Raw genomic sequence first — 13,265 nt, forward strand, 5'->3', positions numbered from 1 at the left:
CACATGTGTCCAGAGATGACCTCTGAATGTCAGCAGATGTCAGTGATCACACCTGGACTTAGACTCGTCCACTTATCCTATGCTTTGACATTGAAAGTATGTATTGTGTCCACTAATCTCTAGGTTGATGGTTTGATTCCTGGTTCATCCAGTATGCATAAGTGTCCTTGGACAGTTCCTGATGGCTCTGTGGGCATTGGGTGATGGGAGTCATTGGCAAAGTTCTATATATGGAGGGTATCTACATGACTGTGTGAGTGAATGGTTGAATATCAACTGCAGGGGCTTTGCAACATATGTGTAGTGTATCACTTTATTTGGACTTTCAGTGAATCTGGTGGTAAAAACAATTGAACTTTAAACTGAAAATCAAAATCCTAGGAAAACACTGAGTACACAAGCAACAGGAGGGTTGGTGTGGTGATGTGATGGGGTAGTAGGGAAAAGAATCCTGAAAGAAAAACTCCAATAAATGAATACAAATTATACAAAAGCAGCAAACACAAAATATCCACAAAGGATACAAACATGCAAATAAATCACACAGAAGCACTATCAAACTACACAATTTGTATAGTCCAAGCTTTGATAATGAGGTATATGATGAACTCAAACAGTTGTGCCTCATTATAGCTGTTAGCCTTAGCTGCAGAAGGAAGTCATACACTCTGGAACACACATAGGTTCGTAACTATCCTTTCACTTCCATTCATGACAAATACTCAAAGTAAGTATTCATTTACTTTAAAGTTAGAATTATTGCAACATCAATATTGATTATAGTGTTGTAGCAGTAGTTCAACATCTGATATGTTAGCTTTGCTAAACATTAGCTAAAGATTTTGACAATGATTGATTTTGATCTCTGTCTTTGTCTCCATTCAAACAGATGTGGACGAGTGTCTGGACAACAATGGCGGATGCCAGCAAGTGTGTGTCAACACCATGGGGAGCTACGAGTGTCAGTGCACAGACGGCTTTTTCCTTAGTGACAACCAGCACACTTGCATCCACCGCTCTGATGGTAAGACTGGGACATGCATGAGAAAAAAAAAAAATCATCACCCATGTACAGTTGTCATTTCAAGCTTCTAGAAATTATCTGGATATTTCTTGCTCAACATATTGTTACATATGTTGGGGTGAAGGGATGTTTTTTTCTTTTTTTGATTTTGATGATTTTTGATGATTTTAAGTTGCAACACCATCACTGGTGACACCGTAACTCCTCGCTACTTTGTGCAATTTTAATCATTTGACCTGCCCTTGAATGTATATTATTATGGTGCTAAAAGGGTTAAGAGCCACTGCTATCAACATTTCACTAACCTGACAAGAAATGGGACAAACAAATTTGGATGTTGCCCAGATTTTTGCCTCGTAGATCCTGGGTTAGCTTTGTTAACCACAAGCGGTGGATGTCCGGTGGAAAAAGTGCCAAATAGTTAAATCAATGATTAAGGGGTCGTCCACACGGAGACAGTGCTTTAGGACCTGAAATTGTATTTTCTTCTCGCGTTGTGTTTGGAGATTGAACATCCACAGCTCGTCTGTGACTCCATTTGTGTGTGTGTGTGTCTGTGGCTTTGTGTGTGCGCTGCTCTGCATGCTCTTGTGTGTGTGTGCGAGAGAGTGACTCTCCGTCCACAGTAAATAAAGTTCGATGGCTCTCACTCGTGCGGCCGAATTGTGTGTTCTCGTAGTATTTAGGTTTATAACAGAAAGTTGCTAGATTTGTCACTGTTTTTAAAAATTTAAAAAAAAGTCACCAGGTGTCTGTAAAGTTGCTGTAAAGTCATACATATCAAACTTGCCTATATAAAGGAGTTTATTTATTATTAAAGCCTTATATATTATCAACAATAATGATAATATAATATATGAAAGCAAACAGAGCATCCATATTGGAATAGTATTGGTATCGGCAGATAATCTCAGGTATCGGATTGGATCGGAAGTGAAAAGAAGTGGATCGATTATCTTTACCTATTTGTAATGTCTTTTAAAAATGTGGATTCGCCTAAGTTCTTCATTTTGTTAAGTGGATATTTAAGAAAAAAAACTAAAACAAAAAAACAGTTTTATTTTCCAATAATGTCACTGTCACATAACTCAGGAGTTTTATACATTATTGTCCAAGATAAAATAATGACAAAAAAAACATTTATGATATTTTTTTGTCTTTACAAATAAAGCTCACTATCATTATTAGTATTATTATTATTATTATTATTACTGATATAATTACTAATATCATTATTGCATTGAGATTATTTTAATATAATGATCACAAAATATTGAAATAAAGTCAGGCCCGAAAACAGATTAGTAACAACAACAACAATGTGTTAAAAGTAATTTAACAACTCCAGATTCTTTCACTCAATAGTTTATCTTCAACTCTAATTTGTGTGTTTATCACATTTGTGTCCAGCCATGGCAAAAGGGTTCACATGTCTACTTCGGGACATTTGGAGTTATTTACAGATTCCGAAAGTGTGATATCTAAGCTTTCCAACAATGTCAAACCCATGTCCATCTGATCATTTTTGAGGAAGATGTGGTCATTTGAATGTAGGCACTCCTCAAACTGCTTTAGGGAGAAATTCAGCCTGAAAGATTTCGACCCTCTTGAGGAGCCAGGCCAATAGCTGCTCATTTGCATGACATTAACATGGTCACAACCCCCCACCCAGTCTAGCTGTCAGTGACATCTGATGTCTGTTAGCCCACAGGACAGTAACAGTGTAGCAGTTTGAAAAAAAAAAAAGGAATGAATGTAGTTCATGTCAAGGCAAGTTTATTTGTATAGCACATTTCAACAACAAGGTAATTCAAAGTGCTTTACATAAAGCATTAAAAAGCATAGAAAAGAGACATTTATAAAATCAGATATAACATCAAAATAAAAACAAGCAGGTAAAATTTAAAGATTAAGATTAAAAAATAAAATAGATACAAATAAAATAAAAAGATAAAAAATAAAATCAAGAGTATATATAAGGAATAGAGGTTACAGTGCAGTATTGGAAATTACTGAAATGCAGTGGCAAACAGAAAAGTATTCACTCTTGATTTAAAAGAGGTGAGAGTTTCAGCAGACCTACAGTTTTCTGGGAGTTTGTTCCAGATATATGGTGCATAGAACTATATACTATAAAGAACTAAAATATATCTAAGTGTGTGAAGGAATATTTTCCAGACCATGGACTATATTATCATCTTCAATACCAGTTCCTCCCCCACAATGTGGCTGTACCCACTCTGTCCATCACAGTTGATATGTGGACTAAATGATGACATCACAAACGCACCCTCTTCTGCTTACTCTTCTGTGCTGTAAACTTTGGTGCATGTGAAGTATTTTGCCTCATCAGAACAGAAAGGCCGGATTTTTTCAAAAAGATACGTCTGCCTGTCCATGGTCAGTCCAGGTGGGGCCAGGACAGGAAGACTGTCAACAGGGGGCAGAACTCCTGGGTTGCGCAGTAGCTGAAACTCGATAGGCTCTGCATCACTGTGAGTTTGAGCAAAGCACCACACCTGGTCTGTTGGCATCAAAGCTGTGACAGAATAGAAGCACACAACAGGATATTTAAAACATGGCTCACTGTTCACATGGAACACTATCATGTCCATTTGTGATTTTTTTATTTATAAAATGCAGAATTTTGAATATAAATACCTAAAGTGCTGATAACTCTTGATCTGTGGGAGCTTCCGAGAGTAGGGACTCAGATGTGTCTGCCAGTCGATGGTCTTTACTATCACTCTGCCATCTGCCGTTCCAACAAGCTGCGGAATGTTGAGGCGACTTTCAGGAGAGCTGTGTTCCACTACCTGTTGACAGCAAGAACCACAATGAAAATAATTATTTAACTTTTCCAAAAAAATCACATTTTACACATTACATATAGCAGTCTATATAAGCATTTGGCTATTGTATAGAAATCAATTTATACACATACCAAGAGCCTTAGCCGACCTCATGTATTGACGCCACACTGAGGCCTTGGACACATGGGTTGGCAGCAACTTCACATGCCAATCCTTATGCCCAGGATTCTGAAAAAAAATAAAAAAATACTTGTTTCAGATCATGGTTCATGTTAACAGGCATTTAATCACTGAATCAGTATAGATTGATCAGTAGTATTGCTTGAATTATGTGTGAATGCCACACCTTTATGTGCATGAATTGCACGTGTAATTAACACGTTCATCACACATTGTGTTAATCATGTGTGATTCATGCATGCAAAGGTGTGGCTTTCACACATCATTCAATGCAATGTTAGGTTTCGAACACGGGAGTTTCGTCTCAAAGCATTTGAATTATCAAACTGAACCTGCGGGTGTACAAAATCTCAAAGAGGGCCGTGACATGCTCCCCTTACAGCTTATAATACGCTCATCTGACCGAACAAAAGTTATGATGTGCGCATCATTCTCATTGTAATAATACAGTACCGAGCTAGCGAGCTAATAACAATGTAGCCAAACGGCGTTATGAAACGCACAGTGGATTATTAAAACGCAGCGTCCCTATGTGCGTCTGTATGTGACTTTGAATGAACACTAATGTAACATCGATTAACAACGTTAATGAAAACTCACCCCATAATAACTCCAGTGCCTCCGATCAGATAAGAGGTCCAGCGAGCTTCCTTTTCGTGTCAGTTTTACGTCTGTTCGCCTCCAAAAGTCCAATTAGATAGGAGATAGAGCGGTGCTGGCGTCATGTCACCATCTCAGACAACTACCGTGTGTGTCCTGCTCTCTTTCAGCCGCAGAATAATTCATCTGTTTGTTGTTTTTGTGACGATGAAGTCTGCTAACACGTTAGCATAAAGATCGCTAGCTTAAAATGCTAAAAGTCCACACACAGCCGTCTCTGTGCTTTCTCTGTCCCTGTGAAGAAGCTGCTCAGTCACAGCTGACTTATTGTCCTGTTCTATTTGTCTTCCTTTGTCAAACAAAGCTTTGATGATGACTGCTTTGATGATAATCACGCTTTAATTTCGCGCTGCACACACACACTGCACACATACGCTGGACATTCGACACACTCTCTCTCCCTCTCCCTGTCTCTCTCTCTCTCCGTATAATTAGCCATGTGTATTCTCCGTGATCGTCAGCTGATTGGCTGAAAAAACAACAAAAGCTCTGGAATGTGAGATCGCCACACCCAAACTCGGAGCATTCACAGCGATAAAACAACCTTAATTCAAACACAAAGTTTATGGTTTTAAGACCCACAATACTGTGATTTGAAGCATGTAGTGGCTTCTTCAAAACTTCAACTTGTGTAATTTTGAAAAAAACGAAAATCCCTAGTTTTGGAAAAAAAAAACGTTTTCCTGTTTTTCTCGTTTTGCGCTCGGCCGACTTGTTGCCTTTTTGTCCGTGGCGGGTCACATTTATCAGCAACTGTATAAGTGATGATAAGACAAGCACCCTCTCCGGGAATCACAGGTGAAGTGACTCCAGGTCTCAGGAGTCAGAATCAGAATCTCTTTATTGTCATTGCACATTGAACAATGAAGTGCATCACACGGTCACAGCTCCACAGTCCACACTCTCAAGATGGTGTAAGATGTTGTACACATCAAAAATTAAACTTCATGAAATAAAAAAATATAGAATATAAAGATCTATAAATGCCTATTTCCATGTTTTGCACCCTTCTCTTTTACTATTGTGGTCAATGGGAAAATTGCTTTGGACTGCATCAGTAGTTTTTGTTGCAGTATCACGGGTGGCCACTGGGAAAAAATGGCTGCAAAGCAGAGGGGGTTGTGCTCTATCCAGTTCTTATTATACATTCATGTAAAATGGTACAGTGCAGGTCATGGCAGTCATTTGGGTGACACACACCCTTTCTTTTTTCATACAAAGCTTAATTTCATGTTCAGACAAACAGCCACAAATTAAACAGGAATAAAAGAGCTGCTTAATGTCCTCCGTGGTATGTTGTCATTTGCACCTGTATGGCCTCACACTACGTATCATGTTGCCAATTCAGCCATTGGGCCATTGCTGTTCACAGGCGAAATAAGGCATTCAAAGAGCCGTGGGATTTAAGGCTGCAGACACTCAGTGCTATGTTTCACTTTCACTGTCCATTTCATGTTGGTTAAAAACTGTTTGACCCCACCACCCTGGCATCCCGAGGCAAGGACGTGTCGCTCTCTCCTTCCTTCCACACTCACACACATTCTCCAGGCACAATAGTAGCATGCATGTGGTTGTGAATTGAAGTGTGGCAGTATAGTTCATAGATGAAGGTGAAGACACAAAAAGGACACAGTTGTGAACAGAGTGGGAGGAGAGACAGGGGTCAAATCGGGAAGAGGAGGCACCCAAGTGACCTCTCCTTTATCCTCTACCTCTGTACCTTGGTGGTGTGGTCAGTGTGACAGCCTGTTAAGAGCCACTGTGAGGAAGTTAGGATTCTCTCTGGAGACTCTCAGAGAAAGCGGTAAAAGAGAAGCAGAAATAGAAAATAGTGTGTTTGCTCACTGGAAAGCCAATAAACCCAGCATATGAATATGTCTCCCTCTCCCACCTCACCTCCCCTTCACAAATATTTCTGAAAGTTTTTGCTGTTGCTCACGATGATGGAACACAGCTTCTTACTTTATATGGGGGATTAGTGAGGTTTTATCACCAAACAAGACTAATTACTGTAAAGTAAGTGGAAAATCAAATGGAAAAAGCTGTTCAGGGAATAACTTAGATTTTTCTTTTTTTGAAGTCTGGTTGTATGAAATACTGGCACATAGACAGCAGCCTCAGACATGGATGCTTGCCCTCACTAAAAAACATGACTAGCAGTTGCACAAGGAAAACCAAATACTCACCCAATACAATCTGCATATGCTTAAGTCTACGATATCTCTTCTATGATATCTCACTCAGTGTGTTTAAATGCATGTTAAAAGTCAATTTGTTTGTCAGACTTAGACAATAATTTCAGTCTAATGTCATGTAACAGCCTGTTCTCATGAAAGGTTCGTACTGAAAGCTACGAAAAGTAATGCACAGTGTTTTTTTTATACTTTCCCACGTAATTTTCACCATGAGCCGTGTGTCGATGTGCTATATGCCCTAACCCTGTCCCTTTCCCTAACCCTACCCATAACCATAACCCTAACCCTAACCGTAACGCGACCTAGAGACCTGAAAAATCTTCGTAATAACTGAGAAATGGAAGATCGTATCCATTCACAGAGGGATTTTTTTTTACTGAAGCCTGAGTGCACATGTGCACTGTCACTCGTGTCTTTGGATTTTCATGCACAAAAAACAGGGTACATACTTTTATGTACATTTCCATAAAAACCCTTTCATGAGAACACGTTGCATGTAAACACGTCAGTGTGACTAAAATTGCGCTAGTCTTAGTTGGACTAACATACCTGGATAATGAGATTCATAGTGTGATTACTCCTGCATGTCAATCAATCAATCAATCAATCGATCTTTATTTGTATAGCCCACAGTATACAAAACATAGTTTGTCTCACGGGACTTCACAGGGTTGGTAACTTCCTCTGTCCTTAGACCTTCGACCAGGGTAAAGAAAAACTACCAGGGAAAAAAACCCTTGTAACGGGGAAAAGGGTAGAAACCTAAGGGAGAACCACAGGTGAGGGATCCACTCCCTGGGCGGACAGACGTGCAGTAGATGTTACCCAAAACATGCAATACATAATGACAAAAAAATAAAAAGTAAAACTGTATATGCTTAGTCGGACTGGAGTCAGACTTGGTGTTCTGCACATGCACCAAAATTTCCGCCCTGGCCTTAGACCCAGAAGTAGGAGACGTATAAACTGCAGTACTGTTGCTGGTAATCATGTGTCTTTATTCGGACAACACAGCAACCACAAGAGCCATTCTCGATCTAAATTGTATCACATTTAACATGTATGACAGGTATGAAACATACAGAACCACAGCACCAGCCATTTCACCGTCCCTCTCGCTTTGTTTGTTTTTCTGTGATGTAAAGGTCAACAGGAAACTGATTCAATACGCACTAGTTTATAGAGATACAGCACCACCTACAGAAGGTCAGACATACACAGCCAGATAAATCTATTTTCTCTTCCGCATGTATACTCGGACTTGGCAAGTTGTTTGTTTGCCTGTCTTAGTCAGACTACGGCCTTAGCTTGATTAAATTGAGCTTGTAAACATACTGACAATGAAACAACGTACCTAAGTTCATAGAGAAAATCTGATCAAATTTAACTTGTGAAAACTGATAACTTGTGAAAAATATCATTTGCTAATTTATCTTATCCATCGTTGCTTGTAGTATTTATTTATTTTATGTACTGATTTTTTATTTTTTTTATTTTATCTGTTACTATTTACATTTTTCATTTTGTTTCCTCACCTCCTTTCCTCACTTCTTTTCCTCACATATACTGTTATTATTCATACTTCATACATGGTAGATACTACATACTGTATTTTACTGTGTCCACTTTAAAAAGCAGTGTGTGTTTATATTAATGAAATGAAATTATTACATTACTTCACTGATTTGCATGTGGCTTTGTATCGCTAGAATAGCAGTATTATTTAAAAAAACTGTGCTTCCCTCCCTCAGTTTTCTCCTGATTTCTAAAAAATATTATTTGTGTTTGCCACTGATGACGTCAAATGACAAGTTTTGCGTTTATTCAAGATTTGAACTACAACTCTAGTTCTGCACTTTTTAGACTCACTCATTGGGGCACGAAAAAACTAACTTGTGTAGTATAGTAATATAACAAAATCAGTAACTATTCAGCCTCCTTCCACAAGTCTTTACTTTACACAAGTGTACAAATGCATGGTAAGAGTGTGTAGGTGAAAACATTTTTGCTTAACCATGCTTCAACTGTAATGGACACGGAATACAATTACACATAAAATATGAAAGAAGATTTTACTTTTTTCCAGGAAAACAAACCTTTCAGCAAAATATGCCGACTGGGTGAGCTGTGGACATTCTAATGTTGTCTATATAGGCTTCTTGAACAAACGTGAATAACAATAAAACATTTGAATAACACTGACATTATTCTCCAGCGAAAGCATGGTGACTTTACTTTGCTAACAGTTTATTTGTATACAACATATGTGTAATTGTCTATCAAACGTTACTTTTACAACGTTGTCGCTTTACCTCCGACAAATATACAGTATCACATGGTATACTATGAGCAAAAATAGAGTGGACTATTAGCGTCAGTCTTACCTCTCAGTGACATCTTCCTGCTGGAAGATGGAGACCGTGACCCTCTGAGTTTCCAAGTTTGTCTTTGTTGTCTTCTCAAAAACTCCAAAGAAGCTTAGCATAGCTTAGCATAGCTTGGCATAGCCTTCCGACTTGAAGCTTTCACCGCTCTGAATCTCTGACCAGCAAATAATGGGAACTTACTGCCTGTCCTTTCCTTGTTTTTACTGCACGTCCCGGTACAATTTAGCAGCATAGGAAAAAAAATCTAATTGTAATGTAATTTGCAGGTCCGTAATTTATTCGCCAACTAATTCATCAGCTATCCACTTCACTGTGATACCGGAGGCAGCGCTGCGAGACTCAGAGACAGAAGTGAGCGCAGTGCATTCTGGGAGTTGGTGTCGTTTTTATACATGAGCAAATTTTTCTGCCTTTCTTGGCCAAGAAGGCACTTCAAATATTATTTCACGTTTCTACTGCATAGATGACCCATTTTTAATAGACATTCATCTTTCCAGCAGTGAAGTGAAGCTCCATTCATTCTCCATTTGTCATATGTGTCCTCCAGCATTCTGTGGAGCCTCAATCAGACACTTGCGTCCTCCCTCTCTCCTGAACAGGAATAGCAGCAGCAGCTTGGTTTCCCACAGGAAAATCCTTGTGCCATATTATTTTTTCCCCTCCAACCCATGGCAAACCTTACTCTTTTCTTTATATTTTCTACTTTTATTTAGTTCCATTCTCTGTATTTTCCTAAGCGTGAACATCTCAGCAAGGACAGAATATATCATTTCAGGACAGATAATTTAACTTCTGGAGCAGATTAATCAAAGGTCAATATCAAGAAAATCACATCATAAATACAATTTTTGAGAAATATTAGACATAGAACAACAATGACATCGGGAAGTTATAGTCTTATTACAGTTTTAAATTGCTATTAATCATTTTTTTGTATTATTTTATCCGATTATGTATTATTAGCACTTTACCTGCCTGATTTTATAGTTTTAACCTGTTACTTTTCAACCTAGTTTTGAAAAGGGCTGTCCAAATTGAATTTGAGAAAAACTCGAAGGTTGTGGGTTCGATTCCTGGCTCCATGCCGAGTCTATATGCCGATGTTTCCTTGAGCAAGCATTTAACCCAACATTGCTCCTGACGGCTGTGCCGGCAGCTTGTGAGTGGGTTTGAGGGTATGAGTGATAGAAGAAGCACTGTATAAAAGTGTGAGTGTCAATGGGTGAATGGCAAAACTGTAGTGTACAGCACCTTTGAGTGGTCATCAAGACTAGAAAAGCGCTATATAAATACAAACTATTTACCATTTATGTTTGCAAATCAAGTGAGATCTACACCACATTTAGATCAACCAAAGGCATTATTACAATATAAAACTACTCAAATTGTATGTATCCAGCAATATTTGAATGTGTAACAAGATTAAAATGAGTAGAACATTTAATTTTAATGTCATGAAGAACAAAATGAAATCCTTTGATAATTAGACTCATATCAGCATAACTGACAGTAGTGAAGCTTTAAACCACATCATATTCATCTCTGATAGCCAGTAAACTTCAATATCTGAAACATGGAACAGGAAATGTAGAGTTGCAGTTAATGGCATATTGAAATACAATATTCACTATCACAGGAATCGTAGGGAGTTGTGGGATGAACTTGTGTGTGTAGTTTGAGAAGGATACACTTTGTGTTTGATTGTTGCTTTGCACATGGTTAAGTGTCAGCTTGCGGCTCATTTCCTTCTCCCAGACACTCGACTTGGAGATAATAAAGCCTAGGAACAATTGTTTGTTCCATTATGGTGTGTTTCCACTCTGTTGTGTTTTGTCTGAAGCAGGTCCAGGCAAGAACTAAACCCTTGGACCCAATCATGAGTTTGAGGGAAGCAAATGTTCCCGAGTTGTAATGATGTTGCAGAGTAGATGACCCCATAAGTCAGAGACGGCTCACGGCAGAGAATAAAGACGCTTGTTTATTTTTTCAGAGAAAGTGCATATGGTTGTATGAGATTTGTTTCAGCAGCACTTTGATTCAGATGTTACTGTCACACCAGTGCCTGCCTCTGTATCTGATATATTAATTGTACCTTTTGGATGGCACCAAAACAGAGTGAAAACAATATGCTTGTAAATCCTTCTCGGAGCTAAATACCCAAAATTCCAGGAAAAGTTAAGATTTGGCAGTGAGATGGGAATTTTAAACACCGTCTCTTACAGGCCCAGCACTCCAACAGAGTGTTTGGTCGCAGTAAAAAATGTGGTGTAAAAAACACAACTATTGACAAAGATTCTGGTAATTAGTAATTTATGTCAGTTTGAAATATCATTATATGACAAACTCCTATAGGTTAATGAGCATAGAACGATAATAATTCAAATTATACAGATAATAACATAGTTTTTTCATCTTCATATCCCTATTTGTAGAGGAATAAAACAGATATTATCAGGCTTTATAAATATATTTACCAATAATTATCTAAAGATAACTAAAACAGCTATTATCAGTCTATGTATAGTGTCTTTTTTCTGCAGTGATAAATTAACCAGATATTGAGAGTTTTCATATGCAATTACACTGATAAATATACCAGTTATTATGTCTTTACATTGAATAGATTATTATATTAGTCTCACTCACTCACTCAACTTCTACTGCTTTATCCTCCACACACACACACACACACACACACACACACACACACACACACACACACACACACACACACACACACACACACACACACACACACACACACACACACACACACACACACACACACACACACACACACACACACACATGCATAAATCATATTATACTGAATTGAGAGGCGTTCATGAGTATGTTCTTATTTAAAGTGTAGTGTAGCGTGTGTTTGGGAGAGGAAGTGAAAGAGAGCAGTGGATTATGGGAGCAGGGGGATGGGGGAGGTGTGCATTTTTGGGTCAGGAAAAAGATAAAAATAAACAAGAGAGAGACAAACATGGTGGAGTGGACCAATGGAAGCTGCGTGTGTTTATTTGAAGTTGTGCAAGGAGAGGAAGCAGACTCTCTCCCTCTCTCTTTCTCCATACACACACACACATAGAAACAGATGCACAACCACTCCCTCACTAACGTGCACCAATATGCACGTCCTCTCTCTGACAGAGGAATAAACCAACAAAATACACAGCTACAAATACTTCCACTACCATACACTTACTCCTATGTTTCTGTGCAATACTGGGAAATGGAGAATTAACTCTTAATCTCATTTTGTTCATTGCTTTGGCAGTGTTTCCCAAACTTTCTTCTACAGAACTGAGATACAACATACTGTCGGCCATACACAAAAAAGTTCAGGAGAATGCACTAAAGCATGCACTTTTTGTTTATCATATGGGCTTTTTATCCTGTCAAAGTTTATTTGTAGTTGAGAGTCTTTAGGACAAGTCTTTGACTATCTTCAAGACAACTCTATGTCTGCAGGACAGGTTTATGTGTTTTTAGGACAACTCTTTAAAAGTTTTCAAGACAGGTCTCTGAGTATCTTCAGGACAACTCTCTATATGTCTGCTGGACAGGTTTATGTGTCTTCAGGATAACTCTTTAAATGTATTCAGGACAACTCTTTAAATGTCTTCATGACATGTGTACAAATGTCTTCAGTACAAGTCTCTAAGTGTCTTTGGGACAAGTGTTAACAAGAAATATTCCAGGTGTTTTTCAACCATCAAGGTAGAAAATGTTTCTCAGCACCAGATGTACAGAGACTTCATTTATGTCCCGGTTTTTGTCCTAAAGTGGAGGATGAATTGGTTTGTATCGATTCGGTTTACAACTTTTGGACAACCAGTATCTAAATACAAAGATAGGAAAATAGTGTCTGTAAGGCCATTGTACATGTATGTTTTGATTCTCAATTTCTGTCCAGAAAATACAGAGAACATGGGAATCTTCTCTGTACTTTCTACTGAGCAGCAGCTCCACTTCAGGTCAGCTCCACACCCTTGTA

The 13,265-nt window shown here is 38.4% G+C and overlaps 1 protein-coding gene across 1 annotated transcript in view; it reads left to right on the top strand.

The window, feature by feature from the left end:
• Nucleotides 1-13,265, top strand: part of scube1 (signal peptide, CUB domain, EGF-like 1) — a gene marked incomplete at both ends in the record, with an annotated part of 184,741 nt that overhangs the window by 49,441 nt on the left and 122,035 nt on the right. Inside the window, one exon of the mRNA XM_083906981.1 lies at nt 890-1,024. Coding sequence (XP_083763107.1) covers nt 890-1,024 — 135 coding nt within the window. The remainder of the gene's footprint in view (nt 1-889; nt 1,025-13,265) is intronic.

Source organism: Microchirus variegatus, assembly GCF_963457635.1.
Source record: "Microchirus variegatus genome assembly, chromosome: 20".
Lineage (NCBI taxonomy): Eukaryota > Metazoa > Chordata > Actinopteri > Pleuronectiformes > Soleidae > Microchirus > Microchirus variegatus.